We start from the raw sequence: 24,888 nt of genomic DNA on the forward strand, positions 1-24,888 counted from the left end.
TTTAATCCTTTGAACCAACAAATACACATGGAAACAAGATGAGTTTTCTTCTCCATTGCACACAGGTAAAAACTAGCACAGAAATCCAATTCCAGTGCCAAGGATATGCTGGCTACACCGGCCTTCTTATCAGAAGACTTGACTCTAAAGTCTAAAAGCAACCATTTGAAGAGACATTTTCAAGCGAGCAATTGCACATCTGTGCAAAGGGCCTTTCAGACACCTGTTTTTCTACATTCTAAGAATAAATAGCAACTATGTTCAAAACCTTCAGCAGGCTTAAAATGAAGCCGACCACGGATGCATCACTTCTTGATAAACTATGCTCCATCTGAAAGCTCTGTACAAGGATCCACCACCTGCTTGGCAAAGATGCTTCAGGCAGAAGGGAAGGGTGTTCCCAACAGGGCTCTAGGATTGAAAACAAGTCACCAGAGGGATAGCTGTGCCCCAAATACTCATCATCACGTAGCCTGTCTCAGCCCCAGCTGTTCCTGGCGGGAGATGGCTGTCCAAACCAGCTGTCCCTGGGGGCAGCTCGGGGCTGCCCCCGTCCCCGCCTCTCCCCTTCAGCACCACGGCCAGCGCCCGGAGGCCAAGGTCAGGCCCGGCAGCCCCAGCCCCACACGCCGCCTCCGGGCCCGGGCGCAGAAAGGCCAACGCGAGGCTCTGCTGCACTGCTGCCCAAGGAGTGGGCAGAGTTAAGGCTGTTTTGGTGTTGGGCATCTGAGGTGTTCCTGTGTGAAGTGTCCGTTTGTAACTTGCAAATGTTATTGGAAACACTGAAGTTAACATCAGGATTGCTTACCTCATCTTAGAATCTTAAGTTATGGAGTTTCCTAGACTTGGTTGCAGTTTAGTTTAAACGTACTAAAGGTTGCGTTAAAGGTCAAATTGGATTTAACAGGTCTACAATATTTATAGGCCTTGGAATAAATTTGTATTTATTACAGATCCTAGGCCTTTCATATATATGTGCCAACAGCTCCATTTAATGACAAACATTATCAACATTTAAATGGGAAGAGTTATGACTATTAAAGATAATAAGTCAAAATTATCACATTAAGTCTTAGGCTTCTTTCAGTTTTAATGAGATTTTAGATTAATGTGCATGTTGCAAAGTTTGGGAGTTTATTTACTTGAACCACAAAAGAAGAAATTAGAGTCACTAAATGTAACTTTAGAAAGAGGACATTCTCCAATGCAATTGGCCATAAATTAACCAACACAATTGCCAGGAAATTCTCACTGTGCTACAGGTTGGTGAGAATACTGCACATGATGCTTACATAAGGAGAGTTAATCCTGTATTTATACACAAGTTCCATCTTATTTTCAACAAAAGAGCAGTTATCATGTCTTCATCACATACATAAATTCAAAGTTAACTCTGGACTGAATTAAAAACAGAAAGCAAAACTAGCCATTAGCATTGAAAGTCACTTTGGCAACTGTATTTTTATATTCTGCCTCTATATTTTGTGTTGCACGTCCATATTAGAAGATACTGATTTCTGAAAAGCAACCTCCTGCACGGTACTTTGTCCTCCCTAGCCCATCCTGCTGCTAATTCCCTGGTGAGCTTTCCAACTCCTTCCCTGAAACATTAGCTAATCCTGCAGTCAAGCTCAGCAAGCAAGCAGGCAATAACTTTGGACAGAAGTGTTTTCCTGTATGCAGCTTACGGTGTAGAGACTCCTGCGTTAACTACACTATATGTGCCCAGGCTTAGCAGAACTAGATCCCTAGCTGTGCCATTTCTGTTCACACTTTGCCCAGGTGTTTAATAATTTGGGAGAGCAAGTTCAGCACTTGGAGAAGTAGAGGAGAGCCTGTTCTACATGGGCACCAGATCCAGGGACCCCTGCCTGGCAACTATCCCTATCCGGCACAGTTGGCATCACACCACCTTGCCTTATGCAGGGTATGTCATTTGTTTGTGCATCAGCTCTTCCCAACCCAGTGCCTCAGTGACAGCTGTCAGTGGCTCTTCCCACCTACGAGGCAGATTGCCGTGCTGATGATATGACTGTCTAATGATAGGCACTCACATTTGGCAAGCTGTTGGAATCCCACAACAGAACCATAATAAGCACAGGGCATGACTAAACCTGAAGTGCTGACTACTTTGTCAGTGGCATTGCTCCATATCCCATATGTGTTCATGAGAAAAAAAAAAAAAAAAAAAAAAAGTACCAACCCACATCCTCTTTCAGTTCCTTACCTCTCTCCACCAGCAGCACATCTTCCCCGCACAGCTCTGTCTAGTCAGCAACTCAGGTGGCTTTGGGAAGCCTTCTTGCGCAGCACTGAAGTCCCGCTGCCGGGGCAGGGAAATATAACATGCAGCCCCATCACCATTGAATCTTGATGCACGCTGGCTGAGAAGGGAAAGGAGTGGGAAGACGAAAGCAGGTTTGCTTTCTCAGTGCTATCTTGCATGCACCGAGTTCAAACTTAGTTAAACGTGAGACAACTTGAAATTCTGTCACTAGAAGCCACAGTGAGCTCATCGCTAACAGCAGATCCCGCCCTAATGTGAATTCGGCATTCCTGCTTGGCTGAGCAGAAACTTTATTTTCCCGTTGCCACTTTGAGCACACCATATTTAAATCCTGTTCCCACATCCGCTTTAAGGCACTCTCTCTTGTAGCCTGACATGCTGACTTCATCTGCAAGGTCACAGAGGCATAGTGATAAGTCCACGTGCAGCCAGGATTTCTCCTTTGAGAAGGGCACACCCCAAACCAGTCAATAAATAACACAACAATACTGCTCATATCAGTAAACATTCCCTTTCTCAAGGAGTGGAATAAGCCATGTTTGCTCCCAAGCAGCACCCAGCAGGCCAGGTAGCTGGCAACACTCTCTAAAAAGAAGAGTGACAGCTTTCACCATCTAATCATTTAGTTTCAGGTATATTATCAGCCCCCTGGCTATTGTTAGCACCTAATAGCTTTCCTAAACCTTTGCACAGACACCAACGAGGAAAGCTTCAAGTAATCAGAGTCAGGAATTTTTAAACAGATGCCAGAACTGTGAGCTGAAAAGGCAGAGTTAGCACAAACATCCTCGACAGCTTTTGCAGAGAAAACAAAGTAGTGGAAGCATGACTGCATCTGATGCCCTCTATCTCAGGCAATGAGCTAGTCTTCAGTTCACGCAGTGAACACTTAACCCTCAGTATTCTCAGGTTTCACAAACACTGTTTGGATTCAAGTCATTTGTCAGTAGTTAGCATAAACTGTTGGAGGAAAAATCATTAAACTGGGCAAGCCAATCGTTAAACCAATTCATTCTGCACCTTGATTACACAACCCAGAGGTCTTCATGTTCTGTATCTTAACAGCTTTCAAAAAGTGATGCTGAAACATGCACACACCTGTATGTGTGCATAAATACAGATTGATGCTCTTTTATATGAGAACAGCAACAAAATGAAGGAAGAGACTGTTCCTTTGTCAAGTTGCACGTAGTTTATTAAAACTGGACTTGAAAGCAGCCCAGTTCTAATCTCTTCCTCTAATAGAATTCCACGCCTCGAACTTATATATTAGGTCATAAACATTATTCAACTTTTCCTTTTAATGTCCTAATCAGGCAGACAACTAGCAATGGCCCTATTTTAACAGATGGAAAAAGGCAGATACACTGAAGTAATGTGGCATGTCTAAGCTCAGCAAAGCCCAAAGGTAAGATGAAGTCACACGCTCAGTTTACTACTGGTTTTTTTTGTTTGTTTGTTTTTTTAACATCAAAACATCAATAGGCTTTGAAGACAGCACGTTTTCTTCGTTTCTAGTAATGAAGAAGTCAGACCCTTTAAAACATCTCAGATTGAGTGCCTGAAAACACACAAAAAAAAGTCTTGATCAATGTTTTTGTCACAGTGCTGAAGCAAACTAAACTTCGGAAACCTTCCACTCAAAAGCACTTTTCCTCCAGGACACCAAATATTATCACACAATCTTCTCACTTTGAACCTTGACTCCCTGCAATCCCCGTTTCTAACGGCGTTTACCTCGGCAGATCTGTGACTCAACCTTTGCAGTTCCGCTCCTCCGGGGCAACAACACAAAGTCTGACCATACAAGTCTTCATAAAGCACAGTACCGTGTTTCTCAAATGCTTCTGCCTTAGTAACTACATAGACTGTACATGTACATAGCTTTTCTTTCAGATTTACTACTCCTTACCTCTGGAGAAGTCTGTCTGTAGACTCCCTCCCACAGTGCATGCATACACATGCTCACTCGTGTTCTCTGTGACACACTGTCTTCTTTAAACAACTTCTGACTTCTTCCTTTTTAACTCTTCATTGTTCTTCTGGTCTCCAGGTGCGCACCTTTCTCCAAATAAAACGTACAACTTTGTCAAAGACAGCTGTTTAGAACAATTCCTTACCTATTGCCTTTCTAACTCGGGCTGGTCATCCAGCTTGGTAGTGTTGCTTTCTTGTTGCCGACCCTTCCATAGCCTTTATTAACATGGCTGACAACAGGAAACATGACTAGCCCAGGCTACTTTATCTTCTTGTCCAGGTGACATAATTATTTTATAAAATCTTATTATGTTATTACATAGCACTGCTATGCCTGTCAGTCTTAAATCCCAGATTTATTACCTTATAAAAACAGTATTTTTCTATTGGAATTCCTTGATGTTTTAGGCCATTTCTCTAAAATACAAAAGTCTCTAAATACCAGACCTCTCTCAAATACCAGTATTTTTATGAAGGCCAACCGTACGACAACAGCTCCACCCAGTGGCCCCTTCTTCAGCCAATGTTTTGAAGAACAGCTATGAATTCTGAGTACCTCAGTATTGGGTATGCACCTTGTGAGGTTTGGCTTGGAGTGAATTTCTCAGAAGTAATGAGGTACTTGAGCTCCTGCTGTTTCAGTGATGCGGGTTCATTCCCTGGAAAAGCAGGGCTTGATCACCAAAGGAGATAACCCAAAACACCACAGATATCCACAAATGCTGGCCACTTCTGAAATTTTAGGACTCTTGTTTTCAGACAGCAGCAAGATTTCTTGCCATAGATATCCGTTTATTTTTCTCCTGTCGCTTAGACCTTCAAACCATTACTAATGTAGGTCTTTAACAAAAATCTCCCATAACTAAGTGCAGGCATGCTTCCTCAGCAGTCTCCATACTCTGCTCTGAAGGCACAGAAGTGCATACAAGTCAGTGACAGTGGTGTCTAATGTTCATTGTGAAAAATACCACAAATAACCAGGCAATGTAGTCAAATGCTTATGAGCTACCTGCAACCACTGGTGGAGCTGCACATTAACATGAGGGTTTATTAAATATGCTGAGACAAAAAGTTTTGGGAAGAAGGATTAGCATGCAAATGAAACTGTAAGCTTTGATAGACATTTACATCAAAAAGTCATGTGACATCAGGCCTTTCTAAATCTTCTCATGTTACATGATTCTGTAGCTGCAAGATTCCAGCACTGATCACCAAAGAACCTAAGTCCATGTTAAAAACTACAGTCATAATGACTGTATGATCTGCAGCTCCAAACAGGTGTTTTGTGTTTTTTCCCCCCAGTGGCCTATGCTCTTGATCCAAGGTCTATAGAAAACTGATGACAGCAAGAAACAAGTGATATTTAACCTAAAAATAACTCAGCAGATAGTACAATGGATGAACTTGTCCATTTCAACCTAAGGTTAAAGAAGACTCAAAATTTGGAATTTCCAGTCTGCTGGTTCCAGAGTGCTTCCGAGCACAGGTGACCTTAACCTCTTTCACCCAAAGAGAGTCAAAGGAATGCACTAATTTCCAGATGGCAAGCGTTTTGTCTGTGGTGTAAACTGTTCCTCTTTTAAACACAGGACAGTATTATCCTTTGACAGCAGTCTTGTTTGGGCATGGATTCAATTCCTTGACAACTGGGATCAAAATCAGAGAAGTCCATATCCAAACGCTGGTCCTTAATCAGCTGGTTAGATCACACCTAGCATTACAGTAAGTCTTGGCTGTTACTCAAAACCATAGTCACAAGGGACACAAACATCAGAACGACTTTTGGCACTATCACTGTTTCTGCCTCAGTCTGTGGTCTCAGGAAGCCACCTACGTGTAAGTGGAACCAGCCTGAGTTTCTGGGACATTTCTGTTTCAAGGCCTGGACTTGATCACTGGGACATCTTCCTTCTCCCAGAGTTACATTTCCTTTGAGGTCATCCAGTTCTTTCACCAGTCAACTCGCGCATTGTTTTGGCAAGATAGTAATCTGAGCTTTCTTATGCTGCTCTACTTTCTATAATTTACCTAGGGCAAAGGGTTATCTCTCTGATCTTTTTATGGGTGATGTATCAACATGTCAAAGGAGGATCACTGCTAGACTAAAATCCACCCAGGTGCCTTATAATTATAAGGCAACACTCACAGTGCTGTAGCAATAAAACAAGAGAGGTTTATTATTAGGCTTAGTTATTTGAGCCAACAGATGATTTTAAAAAATAAATAAAACAAATGGCAGTTGTATGAAAAGCAGGAATAAACGCTATACACCCTTGTTATGGAAAGAACTGGCATGACCTCATCTCAAAAGGGATTTAGGTGCTTATTTGCCTCTGCAACCAATTAAAACACTCGAAATTTCTGGCTGTGAAGGTAGAGTGCAGATTTAATAACTCAATATTCTCTTACCTACAGAAAAACTACTTAAATAAGTCAACTGTAATTAAACGCTGACAGGTCTCTGAGCTAAAACCTTCTGTAACAGTAGCATAAACACTGTGTCCCACTGTTAACACTGCATTTTACACTTTGCAGGGATCAGTTTTCCTTTTCTTCTGTGATATTACTCAGGCATGGCACAACTTGGGAGTCTAACACTACTTTTTTTTTTTTTTTTTTTTTCCAGGCTCGGTGGCTACGCAGGTTCTTCCCACAACACATTCTCCCACCAGCCTACAACCTAGGGCACACTTGCTCAGCTCACAGCAAAATCGCCAAACACACTCAAAGACATCTATTTACCTTGACACTAGAGAATCAGTTTGTATTTCTTCTCGCTTCTCATCATATAAGCACAAGCTGAAAGTGCCAAAAAAAAAAAAAAAAAAGAAAGAAACCTAAGCTACATGTACAGCCAAAGCATACACTGGGTATAGATCAGACAAAAAGAAATGACCATGGCTGCCATGGATTTTATCCTTTACCTTTGATGCATTTCTGCTCTTTCTTTGTACAACTGCAATAAATCACCTTTCAGCTTTACAGCGGCATACGTTGGAAGGTTGCAAGAGTCTCAGATACTGCCAGCCATACCAGGAGCTGTACAAGTGCCTAGGACAAACAAAATAGATTATTTATCTTGTGCCCAGAGGCCCCTGAAAGGGCCTAGGGCCAAACTGCAAAAAAAGAAAAAGGACTGTCAGTTGCCAGGTGAAGCAGTCAGCAGCCTGTCTGAGCCAAGCTTCAGCTTAAAACTGTTCTCATTTAGCTGCGCAGGCCCTTGGGCTCTGCTGGAGGTATTTCCCGTCAGGACACTAGACCAGCTTATCATGGAACAGAAAGAAGCTTTCTCCTCTGTGGCCAAGACTAGCAGCTGTGGGACTTAATGAAGGCAGTTAGATCACTGCTGTATCACAAGCATTAGGCGTCTCCTCCTGCCTGCCCTTGCCTATCCAGCAAATGCCCTCTTTCTCCACAAGCAGGAAAGGGGCAATGGACTCTCAAGGGCATCAATGAAATCAGGTGGCCTGTGCCTCTAAGCTTCAGCTCTGACCAGAGACCAAGCTTATTTTGGCAGTCATTAAAGCAGCAGATTAGCCAGTCCATTCCTCAGCCACAGTCACTGGAAGAAGGGGGAAATCAAAATTACCAGACACGCTCTAATGCTGCACTAGCCAACTACAAAAACAACAACAAAAAAAACCCACAAGCACAACCAACCCCGTCCTCCCCACTCCCCCCCCAAAACCCTACCACCCTACAAAATTATTCAGCCTGCAGCCAAGTCTGGGAAATCCAGGAGCTGAGCACCAAGGAGAGCCTTCAGAAAGATCAGCAGGTGAATGATTTTCAGTTGCTACAGTCTCCCTCCACTCAGAACACATTGCAACATCCCTTCCCCACACAGTTCAGCTCTCCAGGGCTACAGAGAGCCAGAGTACCCCATCACCCACCTCTCGCATCCTCAGTGGACAGACAGAATTTGGCTGTAGGACTCATTTTGCTAGGTCTCCAAGATGCTTGCATGAGGAGCAGACACCAAGCAGAACAAAAAGTGATTTTCTGGCTTGGGGTTACTGCTGAACTGCCCGATCTCACTGCCTGTAGTCAAGCTGCCTCTCCTACAGCCCAGCATCTCTACTCCTGCTTGCTACGCACAACACCTGTGGCAGGTGACCTGGTAAGCCCCAGGTACCTTGTCTTCTTGCTTACTTCCCGTCCTATGCCTGAATCCTTGGAGCAGGCACAGGGGAAAACAGGGAACGTGAGCATTTAGCCATTTTTGTACAGTGTTGTCTTTGAACCGAAGAGACAGCACACACCCTTGTAAGTCACCAGAGACTAGGAAAGGAAGCGTATGGCAGCACTATCATAGAAACTAGCAGCCCAGCACTCAAAAAAAATGGAATATTTATGCCTTAAGGTAAGAGCAACCGAATGGGAACATGCAAATCCATTCTTCTCCTTAGCTTGGAGCAGCTCAGTTCCAGAGCTTGAAAATCTATTCACATTACAAGTGAATGGAGAAATTCATAGCCCAAGCAGGAGCTCAGAGTGGTTGCAAAGGGCCCAGGGCACAACTGTCACCCTCTATGGTTAGTGCAGTGAACAACCATGTAACATGCTAAGCGCTTTTGAGGATTTCAACTCAGCAGGCCTGAGGCAAACAGCTTTGCTTCTCATTTCTCCTCTTCACCTACAGTTACCACAAACTCAGTTTAGTAAACCCCAAACCTCTGAACTACCTTGGAATGACTCTTAAGTCATCTCCTGTCGAGAGCATCTGTAACCCTGGGTATATAGCTATGTTTTTTGCTACCATGTTGAGGCACCCTAATTCAAGTCAGCTGCAACTCTTGAGGGTGAAGGTGTCTCCACAGAGCAGTTGTTTTCTCCTGCCAGAGTGCCAATAGAGCCAGGGCATCCCTGACTATCAGGCTAAGTGTACATGTGGTGGTGGCGTCCCAGGAAAGGCAGGGCAGCTTGCTACCTCAGCAGGAGAGAGGCTACGTGGGGTGCAAGGCCATGTACAATGACATGCACTACTTCTCAGTGGTCTAGGATGGAGGCATATTGGCCAGACCACTATACAGGAAATGTTCAGAGATTCTTTGTACATAAGAAAACCAAAAACCAAATCCCATGTACCAAGAGATTACAGGAAAGGCAACCATGAGACAGCATAAACTGAAACCATAATTAGCTGCTATGATTACTGAGTACTAACTCTGTTGTGTGTGGTTACAGATCAGGAATTCATGCTTAGAGTCACTGATTGACTACAAACTCTGCCTAGAGGCTGCAAGCACATTTTTTCCAAAAAACATTTCAGTACTTAGCAGCTGCCTTAAAAAGTCCCTGCAGAATGTGGCAAAATCTTCAAGCGGCTCAATGGGCACTGCTGAACAGGGAGCATTTTTGAAAGTCCAGGCAACTTCACCTGATGCGCTCACATAGAAGCTATGCTCATTTGGAAATCTAAGTGTCACCTGCAAAACTGACCCAGAGTTTGAGCAGAGAGTGTCAAGTGAATCAGGTGACATCCTCTAACCATGAAGTGACTTGGGATTAAGACAAATTACACGCTATGCTTGAGAAGGAGTAAAAGAATGATCCTGGTCTGTGCTAGATTAGGTGGAGTCAGAAACAAAAGCAAAATGAAACAACACGTTAACACATGCTGCATTTTTCTTCTAAGACAGATAAGGAGAGTGCTAGAGGGCTCTCAGCAGGAAAAGAATAGAGTTGGCTTCTGAAAGTTGTGAAATCTTTGCCTGTTTCAAACCAGCTGCTGCAGTGATGGGAAAGGATGAGCAATTTTTCCTGGACTGGGAGGACAAAATAATCAGCTTTAAATCATTAAGGGAAAAAACAACAAGGCATATAAAAACACGAGCTCTCCAACAAACCTCAAACAACAGGGAAAACTTGATGAGAACCTAGTGTAAAAAGGAAGCCACTTTCACTACCCATAGCTGGTACCCAGATCACCTAGTAGAGTTGATGGGGAATTACCCAAGTCATGGTTCTACCATCTGGTCTGTGGCAGGTAAAAGGACAAAAAATCTTGTGCTAGAAGGGGCTCAGAAAGTCTCTGTTGGCAGAGTCCCCACTTGAGACCATCAAATATTTAGAGATAACCACTTCAATTCCAGAAGGCCAAATTACAGGAAAATATCAAATAAAGTGAAGCAAAGTCAGGGAAAAACAACAAAATGCCAAAGGATTCAGGAGGAGGAAGATACTGGAAAAGATTACAAAGACTGCAAGCTGCCTTCATAATGAAAAAGTAAAAAGACAAGGCAATTTGAGCTTTTTAACAGATAAAATTCTGTGCAAATAAGTTGCACTACAAGTGTATGAGAAACTACCTCACTTAAGTCACAGTAGTCTATGATTAAGGCAAAATCCTGGAGGTCGGAAGGAATCTTGCATCAATCTAGCGATGTTTCTTAGACTTAGCATAGGTATGCATTTTAAGAACCTGGGCTCTCTGTGTGGAGGAAGAGTCTCCAGAAGGCAATTCAGAATATTTCAGTACTGCATCAATTGCCCTCTGCAACCCACACCTCACTATATATAGTATAGGCTCCATACTCAGATGCTCCCAGTCAGGTAGCATGAACCCTCCTTTACTGTTAGTGGTTGTTTCGATGGAGCCCATTTATCACAAAAAGCATTCCACTCTTTAGCAAAGCTACTTCTAAGTTATTAAATATACGTTTAATGACTCCCTACTGCCTCTGAACTTAATCTTTCAGCCACTTGAAAGACATTCATCCAACTCATACAGCACTTGTCTTTAAACAAACAAATAGACGGACACTGATAAACAATTTAAGGAGATTATTGCTGCAAATCATTGGAGAGGGGGGTTGTGCAACATCATGCCAGAGGCACTGAGCACACTGGTGCGGGAAGCAATTTGTAACAGTAGTTAGGACAAGAAACACAATCAGAAAGTGTGTGTTTGGGCAGGGGAGGCAAGATTTTCACTAGCCTCTAGAAAGAGTCTCCTTCTATGCAAATTAAACAAACCCATTAATTATAGAGAAGTCATAATGCCCTTTTCCTTTCTTAGTAACTTTAACCAAAGTAAATTCAGTTCTAGAATGAGACAGATCTCTGAATAATGTAACAATGCATATTTCAGAAGCAAAGGCAATTTCTCTCCATATCATTTACATTTGCAGTATATTCTTCACCTTAATACCTCAAAACACTTTTTACATTCCTAAAGAAAGATTTCCAAAAGCAGTGAGAGTCAGCCCAACTCTGCCCCAGTGATGTCACTTCTGTTGGAGCAGAGTCAGATTAACCCTGTTTTGTGAAAATCTACTTTCTAACAAAACAGAAGTTTAGACACACAGTCTCTTCAAAACACTGTGTTAAGCATTTCATTTCTCCATCTCCAATCAGTGACTTTTATAAACTGAAAATGCTTATTCTCAAACCCAGCAGAATTGAAATAGCAAAGGGGGGGGGGGGAGAGGAGGAAGGAGGGAAGCCAGCTCATAGCCAACACACAAGATAAGTACTTTAAATTGTATGAGTGTCAGAAGAAAACACCACTGTAACTGTTTCATTAAACATTTACAGAGAGTTCGTCTGCATACCTGAGTCTCAAGCAAACAAATGCAAGTTTGGAGTCCGATTTGTTTAGTTAGATTGGAGATCCCTTTCCCCCCCACACCATAAAAAGGAAATGAAAGAGATGAGACATAGGTTCAAAACCACTGTCAAGTTTGGGACTGAAAATCACTGTTTTACGAGTTCTTTCTGAGCATGTTCTCCTAAATTGGGAGGTGCTATTAAAACTTGATGGGTTTATCTTTGGCAATAGGCCACATGCAAAAAATAAATAAATAAATAGAAGAGAAGAGAAAGGGAGTGAGAGAAAGCCATCCTCACTGTCTTACAACATGTGCTTTAACTAAGACCTGGTTCAAATAAATAGCTTTGCCCAAACCTTGACACTGAGGCCAAGTCTATGCTATGAGCTACTTGCCAGTACAACTATACCTTGCTTTAGGCCACCAAAGGGCTTCTAGGGCAAACATAGCCTTCCTGGCAAAACCACGATTTTGCTAGTAAAACTTACTGCAGTCTCCAGAGGGAAAACAACCTGCACTGATAGAAGCATCTTTTTAACTAAAGTATCTGTCCATACCAAGGCTGCGGCTGCCACACCTTTGCCAGCGGAAGACACAACACAAGATGGCATGCCAGCTTGTATTCACCTTCTTGAGTCTTTGACTTGCATTTATTTGGCAAAGGAAAAAGACCAGTGGACCTTCTCCAAAGCAGCTCTTACCCACTACCTTTATCAGGAATGTGAATGCCTCAACCCTCCTCCCAGCACTGGAGCACCCAAACTCTTCAAAACTGTGCTTATTCCTAATCACATTATCCTGCTGTGGCAGTGCTGTGTTATCACCTCTGCTGTCTAGATATGGAACTGAAGTGTCAGAAAAGGACTGGCCTTCTGGTCATGGTAGGCCTGTAACAAGCCTCCCGAGCCCCATCCAGCACCTTACTCATCAAGTTAACCGAGCGTAAGGATGTTGCAATTTCTCTGGAACTTAAGATCCCTTTGAATTACCTTTCTCTCACTGTTGCTCCCTCAATTGCCTGTAGCACAAAGGAGCCAAAATAGAGTTTCTGCTGTATCATTGGCAAGGCTGTGACTAAGCACTGCCTGCTCTCTGAGCAGTGATGCTTTGGCAGCTGCTCAAGGTGGTACAAGTTAGCAGCATAGATCACTCCAGCTCTAACAGTACTGGGATTACCTTAAACCGCAATCTGTCCCTGTTTCCTTCCAAGAGGCATGGGATGTAAACCTGATAGATTGCAATACCTCTTTAGCATGTCTTTAAGCGACACTTCCAACTTATTTGTACAGTTGCTTTCTACAGACAAGAAGGTCAACTTTTATCCTTCTTCTCTTTGGTAACAACAAAAAAACCTCACCTTTGAACAGCCTTGTCGGCACTGTACTTCCAAACCTTGTCAACAATTCCATGAACCAATTTCCTTCAAACATGTACAAATATACTCAGTCAAGTCTCTGCTGGACTCATTCACTCAGCACTTTACACTACCTTTTCTGCCTTACTCAAGTCATTTCCCATTCTCACCCCTTGCTAAGTCCCTTCACCAAGGAACACAGTATACTCCAATGCAGTAGTCCAGGTCAGAACCAGATTTTGTTTCCCTCTCTGATGTCCAAGGTCACACAGGAAATGGATAATCTACTCTATGTTCTCTGTCTCAATTCAGCCCTCTCTGAGCAGGGGGATATTACAACTTTTATTTGTCATGTATTTTCACATTAGCAGGTGACAGTCTTACTCAATAGCTCTTTGATGTAGGTTTCAAAAGAAGATAACTTTGGCTTAAGTTTCAAACCTTTTTCAAGTTCAGCTTTGTTACTGCAATAAAATATCATACTTGCCTTAAAAACACATGAAATACTTCCAAACTAGTATAATGCAAGTTTCACTGGTAATTTATACAGGCAACATGTAGAGGCTGCACACGACTTGCTTAGAGTGTACCTCTCAGTGCTCCCTAAGAACACCTTGTAGGCATTAAAATAGGATGTTTCTACATTATTAACTTTCTTCATTTCTAGTTAAAGGGTCACATAATTTCCAAAACCCACAGTAAATCCATCAAGTAATGCCACCACTTCCTACATAGCTTTTCCAAATAAATAAATAAATAAATAAATAACATCCAGCACAGTCATAGTTGACTACAACAGTCTGTGGGCTGCAGACCCCTGAGGCCAAAGAACTATTTCTAAAGGATCTGAGAAAGGTAATGGAGAAAGCAAGCCTATGGTTAGGAAGCATACATTCACTCTATCAAAGCATAGTATCACCCCTGAAAACGTTTTACGTGATGCAAACCAGTGAACAGCTAAAAACTGCTAGTCCACAAGTCCCAAGGTGCTAGCAGTCATGGGCCTCTCAAAAAAGCTATGAACCTTCATTTTGGCCACCAAAGGGCAAGAAAATGCATCCCTTGCATGTGGTTCTCTTCTCTCATCACCTGTGCAAAGCAGAAGCAAGCTGAGGAAACTGTGCTGGTTTGAGCAAACCTGCCTCCACATCGCACAGACAGTTGTCAGAACAGAAACACAGCGTTTGTTTTCCTGCTGACAGTGTAGCCCTACTAGCCCCAAGCCCTGTGTGCAAGTCACATGAGTATTGTTTCCTAAGAATCTAGACAGATTTTGCAACCTACAGTGAACTTACAGGCTTCCGTATAGCAACACCCTATTTTAAAGCTAACCTGAGTAAGTCTACAAACACCACAATCTCACCCTGGATTACAGCACAATAATTTCCTGTCATGACAGGTAGCCTCTCCATCTCTTTGTTTATGGTATCTGTTTCTTGGTTTGATTTTTGTGAAACTATACTAAGATGAGGCTTCACTAATGAATGCCAGCTAAAGATTTAGCCCACAGCATCTCATTCTAACTTCTCTCAGACGAGCAAAACTGTAAGAGCCCAATCAGCAAGAGAATCAGCTCTGTAATATGGACATCTCCCTTTCCATCCATCCGCCTCTCTACTCTGTGCGATCAAACAAGAGCACCTCTAGCAAGACTGTCTCCAGTTCTCTGGGATAATTTATTAGCCTTTCTGATATCTGTAAACGACTCATCTCTCTAGGCCTACAAATTTTTAAATAGAAATATATGCACAAAATACTTGGCCTAACCCAATTAAGGCTGTACACAGGGAGCACATGGTGTTTGCTGAATTCTGTAGAAGTAGTCTAGATTTATGACAATGAGTCAGGACAAAATCAAGTTCATCATGAAATCTTCAAAACCCAGCATGTTTCTCATGTTAGCTTATTTAACTTCAACTTGAGCTAAGCAGACAGATTTTCTGATTTATCTTCATATTCCAGTGGTCAGAAGTTTGCAGAAATCATATTAATCCTAACTTGTAAGTGCAGTCCCCTTTTTCCATACCATGTGTCAACTCCCATGACAGATATCTGGGAAATACAAAAGATGGAAATACTATTTTCTGCAGTGTCCAATGCTGTTTATGGAGGCCCTGTCCTGGCTTCTGCAAGCATCATATCTTGTTCAGGTAAGAAGTTACACTCTACTCATTCCTTATCTGTTTACCTCTTACTCTTCATTTCAGGTATATCTAAGCATTCATTTTAATCAAGACTCATAACAAAATTTACTTCCCTTAAAAACCATCTCAACTCCCTCTCTATTATTAAGGAACAACTAGTAACTTCCCTTTAGCTCTTTTCACCCTATCTAGCCATTCATATAGCAATTGAAAGGTTAAAAGTAAGAACAGATCTTAAGGAGTTTGTTGTTATGTGCAGTACAGGTGCTACCAATGATTCAAAGCTTAGGCAAGTAACCTAGCCAAGATCGCATACTAAGTCAGCAAGACAGCCACAACTAGAACTGAGGATTTTCAAATACTAACATTTTGGTTATTATCTCATATTAAAGTTGATTTTATAACAGCCCGCAGTCCCCCCCCAAAAAAAGGAAAGCAGCAACCCCTCCCCAAACCAAATAATAATAATAATAAAGTCACAATAGCCATTGTTTAACCAGTACTGTGATCTTCCAATTGTTAATATAGGTCAAAGATCTCGTTGATAAACAACAATGAAAGTTACATTGCGGATCACATTGGCTCCCAAAATGTTGGCGTTCATAAAGAAGCCTGCAAAGAAGATGCATGGAATTTCAGTACGTGTACACGTACCTAGAAAGTTACAGTACAGTTGCCGTTCTTTGGTAAACAAGGAAAGCCTATTTCATTTTATATGAAGTCCTTTCATGTTATTCAGTGTATGATGCATGACATACACTGGCAGCTCATCAAGTTAGTGGGATTCACAACAACCAACTTCTAGAAACTTATCAAAAAGGCAGGGTGTTAGGAAACACTGCTAGGAACATGGGATTCGTAGCAAGAAAGCCTGGAATCTACATATTAAGTTGACCACAGGGGATCAAATTGAAGATTTCAAGCCTTCTACCACAAATAAAAGGAGAAATTTTTCAAAAAACAGTACTTTTGTATGGAATAATGCTTGAAATACTCAAATGAATTTCTTTTTTTGATTAAAATAGTGCTCTCAGAGACAGAGCATAAAGACTTTTAGAAAACAAAACAAAACCAAAAAAACCCACAAATATTACAAAACACCCCGAAATTAAGAAGCAGATGTGGGAATCAGTACTTACATTAAGAGACTGAGAATTCTGGTATCTACATGTTATTTCAGGACCTTAAGGATTTCCTAGTGCAAGACAAGATTGTTTAATGGACATATTATTCCAGCTAGCAAGAAATGTCGCTGGAGCAGATCTAATCCCCTGCAGAAGTGTCTTCCAAGAGCTAAAGCAGCTACAGCTATCCCAGAAAAGGATCAATATGGTAATAACAAGTAGCTCAGCATAAGTACACAGGCTCAAACTGCAGGAGCTTGCGAAGTAAAATGAGACAGAGCAGTGCAGGTATCACCATCCAGTGTATATGCTATAATAAGTAAATGAAATCCAATGGGTTCAGTCCCTGGGCAGCAGCATGACTAACATGGAAAGAGAATGAGGTTATATCCCAAAGCTAGAGATAACCATAGAAGAAAAACAAGCAAACAACAACAACAAAACCCAAAGACTCGGCAACAAATGCAGAGACAGAGAAAATTCCGCAGAGTGACTTCAGCAGATCCAGAGGCCTTCGGTCCATGCGTCACAGAAGGCTGACAGACAACTGCTACATTTTCAGCAATGCTTTCTGACCTACTGCCAATATGATTCCAGTTGGGTTGTACAGGCAATCCCAAAAGCAATGCTAACAGCAAGAATTAAAGCCAGAAGTGCAACCAAATGCTGGAGATGTCCTTATCCGAGAGCAACGGGCAAGTAAACACTGTCAATAAAACATAAAACTAAGATGCATTATCCCTTAGAGTGTATCATGGGTGAACAAACCTGGGAGAAATGGAGATTTTCAGACAGACAGTTAGTGACTCATCTCTGGCACGGACTAATACCAGCAGCCCCACTGCATGCATTCACTGATTACATGCAATTAAAGGATATGAGAAGCCATTACTTCAATCACCTAAATAACTACAAATATGATCAAAATTCTAGCTGTATCACACAAATATAGGCTTTTACCCACAGAAAAGTGACCAATAAGGCTTAGCAGGTACAATAAGAAATAACTTCTAAAGTATAACATGCCTCTTGGCAGCGCCAACAGTAGGTCCTGTCCATACTAAAGTGCTGAATGGGATGGGATGCCACAAGTAGCAGAACAATCATCCACTAGACCACAAGTGTCATGCTGTCCTCTCTGAGGAAAAGGTAAGTTTTGTGTGAAAGCTGTGATTAAGTTCAAAGACTACCGAGAGCAAATCACAGCAGGCAAGAGCTGAAACGATGAGACGAGTATGTACTTCACACCTGAATGTGTAAGCATAGCAGGGCAGTCATGAGCTATGAAAACCCAATGCTTTGTGCATGCACAATAGCATGAGGCCTGTTAAAAAACAGAGACTGTCCAAGAAAAGGAGGACTTTAAGCCTCATGGAAGCTCAGTAAACTCTCCGAGACATAAAACTGCTCACTTCCCTGGAAAGGAACTATATTTCTTTGTCACAGTAGACAGTAATTTATCATACACAAATGCAAATATTTCAAGCACGCTTCATCAAGAACTGCAGTCAAGGAAGACCATAAAAGTTATGGCATCCTGACATGCTGTTGACAGACTGTGGCCACAGTACACTGCAACAGAAATCCCATTTAAAACGAGCTGGAAATCAGCAGACATGTTGTCTTCCCCTAGACAATAGTAAGGCAGAGACAGGAAAGAAACTGTTGACAAGGGGGAAAAAAAAAAAAACATGAAATACCTACCCAGTTATGCTGGACCATTGCAATAAACCCTCATGAAACAAGCAGTGGAGCAGATCGGAAACGAATACCTAACCAGTCAGATCCTGTTTTCTATGACAGTGAGTCTTCAGCTTCTGAGGTGCAGCACAGACAGGACACAGGCAGCCAGCCCAGCCCAGCAGCTCGCTGTAACAAAACAATCAATGACCTGAGGCCACTGTACACAGTTGAGAAAGTCAGGGTAAAGGCCCTGAGCTAGCCCCACAAAGAGGGCAACACCAAAACTGCAGTGAAAACTTCTCAGAGAGCAACAGCTACAATTTTAAGAAACAAGTGGATGCAAATCTGAAGGTAATTATGAAGCAAGAGCACACTGTCAGCACACACAGGTAGTGCTGAAGCCAGGAAGAACACATAAGAAATGCAGCCATCAGCTAGGCTAACACAGGAGAAAAAGTACGCGAGTAATTAAGACCAGCAGAAGGTAGTCAAACAAAGGAAGCAAAAGGGTGGAATGAAGTTCTCTATCAGCAATGATACTAAGAAAAGGAGACTTGCTCAGAAACGAGGACTAGGAAACCTAAGATACTGAACTGGAACAGTAGCAGATGCCACATCCACAGGTAGGCTTCATAATAGTAAAATTTTGGCTTTAGCAAGTCTGTTAAAACTTGTACAAGATAATGGTTTTAATAGTTGCTTAAAGACAAGTCGCAACAACTTATATGAAATTGGAGACAGAAGCGTAACTTGCAGGAGGGAAAAATCTGGAAAAAGTACAGGGAAGCGGTCTGAAGAAACTGCAGGGCAACACCTCTGCAAATAGCTCTCGAAAGCCAACTGCATTTTTCCAAGTCTGTCAGTATTTTTAGCCAGCAAACATATACGAAACAGTTCAGGAGCACAAGCTGGACTGACTTGACGTTTTGAAGGCACGCAGATGTGTAATGCATGTCGCACCCAGGAGAAGCAGCTAGCAGAAATCCAAAAAACAAGTGAAAAGAGACAGTTTATTTCAGCATACGCTATTTTTTTATGCTTCTGTCCTATTATTTATTCCCATGGATTGAAACCTTGACCTATCAACAAAAATCATTGATGCGCAACAGCCAAGATTTTACCCTCTGCACATTATATCCACTTCACACCCACGTTGAATACCAACCTGAGGTAAAAAAAAAAAAAGTCACTTCACCACATACTCCCAGTGAGACGTCTACACTCTTTGCCACTACTGAAATTGGACCAGAATTTCAGAGGAGCCATACCTACTTCAGGCCTGTATTTCATAAATTAAGTGCTATGCATGGCTTCACTTAGTCGAATTCCTAATTGCTTAATTTTCCCCAGTACATTGCCAGCATTAGTATTGCTCACTGCCTGTATTTGGGCCTGATGGTTCAGCACTAGAAGATTGTTATCAGTCAGACCCACCAGGATTAGTGTTATCCATGCGCCAATACCCACTCAGAACAGAAGCAGCTGGTGGCTGCACAGACCACCTTCTAGTGTCAAAACCCCTCCCATTAGCTCAGCCTTTTGATAGTCTTTTACTTAATCCAACAGGGAATTGCTTTATTCTGCTCCCCCCACGGATCAAAATTTATTTCATTCAGTGGAGTACTTATTAATCAGTTTAACATTTTTGCTCTGGCAAACCAAGGAAATGACCTCTTCCCTCTCCACCTTTCCAAAGCCATTCACTGTTGAAACCCTAATGCTCTGCTTGCCGCCGGCTCAGCAAGTAAGAACTGAGGATACAATGACCTCATGTGGCAAATTCTGTACATAACTGCACATAGCTTTGACACGACCTCTGACTACAGGGACTGGAGCACAGTTTTTGCCATCAACCTCTATTTCACAATTAAATTTGCATTACCAGTTTCCTCTGCTCAAAAATTGTGTCTATTTCTAGTGGCACAGTTTTTGAACGAAAAAACTTGAAGGCAAGCAATGTTTCACTGATGGCTTTTAATCCGATTTCAAACAAATATATAATCTCTACTGGCCATGAACCTGGGACAGTTGCCCCTTTTGCGAGGGCATCAAAATATCATAGCAAAGAATCAAAAAGAGTGCCTTCTTTATTCTTCTCAATTATTTAATAGAACACTTTAGACCTATAAGGCAGCACATAAATATTAACTAACTAATCTTCCAGCCTTCTGGAGAGATAGGGAGATATCAATATTTTAGAGATGAAAAGACTGAGGTAAAGAGTGATTTACTAAAGGTCACACAAGGAGTGTAAACAGGAGCTGGGAAAACAGCCCTGGAATCCATATGCCTAGCTATGCTGTAACCTCTAGGCAATGGCAGTTCAACACGTTTTCTTTTCCTAAGATAGGATTTAGTTATTACTATGTAAATTTTTCCCCAGTCTATACTTAAGAGTTCATAGTACAGTTCTCCTATGTCACTTTTTTATTTAACAAATAGATTTCTGAAGTCTTTAATTGCTGGAAAGAGAGAAGAATCATCTCAACACTAATCACATTTTATATACAAACCCATTATTATCAGGTCTGCTTAAATTATCAGAAAACAATGGAAATAGCTTGCACATGCTTATAAAAAAATTAATTGCTGTTCTAAGTAGCATTCATATTAAGAGAAGTTAGAATCCACTATATAGAAGAGAAATAACTATAAGGACTGAAAATAATATGAGGCAATACTATGTCTACTGCTAACAAACACCTCATATGCATGCTGGCGCAGCAATTAAAATACTACCTATTAATATTTTAATCTGTATCCTAACTGGAAAAAAGATAATAAAACCTGCACGCCAATTTTGTTTCCCGATCACGATGACACTTGATTAAAACAAGCAAGCATTTCTAGCCAGTTCCATCAAGATATCCTACCCAAGGGAAGAGAAAGGGATACAGCACTCAAAGACTGAAAAAAACATCATCTCCAAACAGTAGGTATCAATTCAGAAACCTTTCATATCTCTAATGCACAAATAAACAACACAACAATCACATTTAGGCTAGCCTGGAAATAGGTTTAAGAAAAGCAAAGAATACCAACAAGTTTCAAAATCTGAGGCACTGCTGGAGCTGCGAGGTTCAAGCTGAGGCACAGACAGAAAAGTCTAAGGTCCTCTCCGCTTCCACTTATGCTGCATCTGTCCTACATACAAATAACTGTAGCTACTTGTGCTTGAGTCCAGCTCTTATCTAAGCCCTGAAACATTTTATTTTGTGCACAGCAATTAAAACCATTCTAATAATTGGTTGTGACTTTGCTCCTTTGAATCCAAACTTGGCAGTCAGAGATTTTGTAAAGCATTCTGGAACAGGATGCAGATAACCTGCCACAGAATTTGTGTGTGCTCTGTGATGAGTTTGAAAGCAAAGTCTTCATTAGAACTCAGACCCGCTTATTCCTTGAAATGAGCGTTGTCATTCCAATTCCTATAATTAAAATCATGATTTTGACAGCTGAAACCATAGGAATAATTGCAACTTTAGTCAAAATAAGCTGTTACCTTTCAGACTGTTGCTAAGAATATTAAAGTTCCTGCCATGTGTTTTAATTAAATCTGAACTGAATCTTCATCCACCTCTCCTCATGTCTAGAGCAAAGATCTCAAAAAGATCTCTCTCCTTTTATCAGACAATCTGGAAGTCCAAAACAAGTATTTTTACCATAACACCAATAATACTAATTTCTACTATAACAATTATTATACAAGGCAGTTCTACTGATCAGTACATTATACATACATACTATCTTATATAACCCTATGCCTCTGTCCAAGTAAGCACATTTTCCATACATGGAAAAACTTGTACATCAAATACACTGAGCATACATCAGCTTGAATTCATCCATTGCACTAGTATATGTACTGGCAATCTACACATCATTTGTCACATGACATCAAGGTGCTAGAAATATTAAGCATGGAAAAAGTCTTTCTATCCATTTTTATTTTTCAGTCAATAGTTAGATGCCAGCACAATTCCAACCACAAAGGAAGAAATTTCATCTCAAATTAGCAGATATCACAGGCACCACAGAAGACAATAAAACATTTACAATACAATTTTGCATTCAAAAGCCAACTGTGTAATCATTCAGAAATGTTTAAAGCAGAACAAAACAGCACATAAAACACAGTACTTGAAAGATGCATACCCTGTATAGTTTATAATATTTCCGCACCTGAAACAAAAGTGACTTAGTTACAAAAAAAAAAAAAAAAACAAAACAAAAAACCCCCAATGCACTAGAACAGCAGCTATGCCACAAAGTTCTCCCCTTCCTACCGCAACATGACAACGAAGGACAGCCTACTCAGCGTATTGCAGCATCACGTATAAATACCCAGAAGGCCCAGTTAAAAAATGGAGAAGGTGGAATGAAAGCAGGAAACCACCTCTAACATCCAAAATGCAGTTAAGTAGGTTTAGAAACACGTCATTTAGAGCTGAAGACCATTTGCAAAATTTTCTTCTTCCTTTTACAATATCTACCAAGTGAACATACTCGTCTACAGGAAAAGAGGACTTACCAACTACCAAAAATGACTCAGTATCATAAAAACAAAAACAAACAAAAAACAAAAAGCAACATGCTAAAAAATGGAAAGTCTCTTAATATCCTAGTTTGCAGTGCACCATAAAAACAGAGACAAAATCTTATTTAATAGCTACAGAATTTCAATGAAGTTAGGCTTTTTGTTTCAATTCAGTGTATTCTGAGAAGTGCTTCACCTATCAAAATTGTCAGATATTTTTATACCTTGAAATATAAAACTCTATGCAATATTAATTCCCTCACCAGTAAAAATTGTTTTCACTTTTTTTCTTCCTCAGAATGGTAAGACATCATTAACAAATCAAATCCACTAAAGAAATTAACAACAGTTCTAGAGAAACCATTACCTTATTGGGAATTAAATAGATACGGGGAACAAAATAAATTAAAAAAAAATACAATGGAGTACTCCAAAACTTATTTCTCTGATTAGAAACAGATGTAATATTTGGAAACTCTCAGGATTCTCATACCTTCAAAATTTTTTTGCGTATTATTTTATATAATACTGAACAGACCTAGTAATTTATTCAATAATTTCTCTATACAGAAAGTTTGTTTGTTCCTCACAATTAATTAACAGGGTTGAGTCCTGCCTCTCCAGAGGCCTTCTATGAAAGCAGGAGCTGTACTTCAGACTTTGATCTCACAGATGTTTGGAACAGTTGGATTCTGCCTATGCTTCAAAGAGGATTAGAGCGTGCTCAAAAATTCTTTGACCTGCAAAAAGAAACGAATATCAATCAAATGAAGTATTTATCAGCACAAATACACAGCAACTATGTTTACGTCTCTAATTCTTTATGCTGTACTACAAGACACAGGAACTAAGTAAACTAAATTTAGGGCTGGCTTGCAGTTTCTTGTCTGTTAAGAACTTTTACAGTCATGACATCTGTATTTTAGCAGGTACAGAGCGCTACACGTTGCAATGATACTCGTTTCTCCAGTGCTGCCAAACTACAGCCCTACATCACAAGTGAATTAATTTAAGGGCAAGTCTGATCTAAACAAAAGGAAGATAATGATTATGTCAAAAGCTATATAATTTAGAATACACCAGGCCACACCCACTACCATGACACTGTTCATATTCTGTGTTAATGAACTGTCCAATGCATCTAGTTAGTATGTTCCTCAGAATGAGAGGCCAGAAAATAAATAAAACAATCTCTAGCAAGAGCATAGTACTAAAAGATTTGATACTGTAGGACAGTGCTATAGATATTCCAGTTAGTGTTTAATACAATTTCCAGTATTTTAAGCACAGATTAAATGGCTACAGGGACCTAAAAATTAATATTGAAGTTCTGATCCATAGAGTGGTATTTAGAACCTTGAATCAGAGGTTTATGTTCCTACACAGAGACCCAATGCAGTACCTCAATAATCCTTACGATTGCAGTGAGAACAGGATCCAAGATGGGCAGCATGCCAAGCACTGGACTAGTATAACACTTAAAGGTGCAGCTACTTTAGACAGCAACATCTTAAATTCAGGTCCATACCCAAAATTGCAGGAAGACACTGTGCTAAGAACTCCCTTCTTACCACAAGTACACATGCCTTCTTTCCTCCACATGTCTCCCCCCCACACCCCCCCAAAGAGCACAATAGTAACCACTCCCTCCTTTTAAAGCATAGCAGTAGGAGAGACAGCCGTGAGGGCCAACCTTCTTTTTAAGAATATAGCAACTTAGTAAATACAGGACCCAAGGAGGACTGAGACTAGCAATGAAACTCCTCTCTCTCACAGAAGGGCATCCTAGCAACTACATTATAGGACAGTCTGAACTGGGAGCACTTTCCACTCTTTCTGCTCAAGTTAGGCTATGGCATAGAAAGGAATCAACAACTCACTACAGAATATGGCTGTCATTCTATTGGCAAAGGCTATCATACATAGACCACATCTGCAAATACTTTGTCCAAATTCCTGATGTGAAATAGAAACAGACCTTGGATCACGTTCTGAAATTGTGACCTTTCCTTTCCTACTTCAAGACTCAAGGAGATGGAAAAATGGTCAAATCCCTTCCCATGGAGAAGGGAACAGAACACAGAACTGTGCAAATACTCTAACTAGAAGGGTGTCATGAGAAAGCCATTCTCCTTTTTAAAAACACTGCATGAGGAACCTTATCATATTGATTTACGTTAGGCATAGTTTCAGGACTGGTCTTTGAAACTGAGCATGTCAACAGAGATG

At 41.0% G+C, this 24,888-nt stretch overlaps 1 protein-coding gene across 10 annotated transcripts in view; it reads right to left on the minus strand.

The window, feature by feature from the left end:
• Positions 1–2,227: 2,227 nt before the first annotated feature.
• The window catches only part of DCK (deoxycytidine kinase), a 32,405-nt gene continuing 9,744 nt past the window's right edge, over positions 2,228–24,888 (minus strand). The window contains exons 7-12 of one of the 10 annotated variants that reach the window (XR_003257575.1): positions 23,250–23,399; positions 7,189–7,315; positions 7,007–7,063; positions 4,821–4,923; positions 4,200–4,348; positions 2,228–2,384 (exon numbers count right to left, since the gene is read on the minus strand). Coding sequence is in view for 1 of the 10 variants with exons in the window: in XM_026090161.1 (XP_025945946.1) it covers positions 23,373–23,399 (27 nt within the window). In the remaining 9 variants the exon portion in view is untranslated. Of the gene's footprint in view, positions 2,385–3,377; positions 3,849–4,199; positions 4,353–4,820; positions 4,924–7,006; positions 7,064–7,188; positions 7,316–22,047; positions 23,400–24,888 lie in introns of those variants that run through there. The other 9 variants (XR_003257574.1, XR_003257571.1, XR_003257572.1 and 6 more) reach the window with 9 other exon arrangements.

Source organism: Apteryx rowi, unplaced genomic scaffold (genome assembly GCF_003343035.1).
Source record: "Apteryx rowi isolate R43461 unplaced genomic scaffold, aptRow1 scaffold_85, whole genome shotgun sequence".
Classification (NCBI taxonomy): Eukaryota; Metazoa; Chordata; class Aves; order Apterygiformes; family Apterygidae; genus Apteryx; species Apteryx rowi.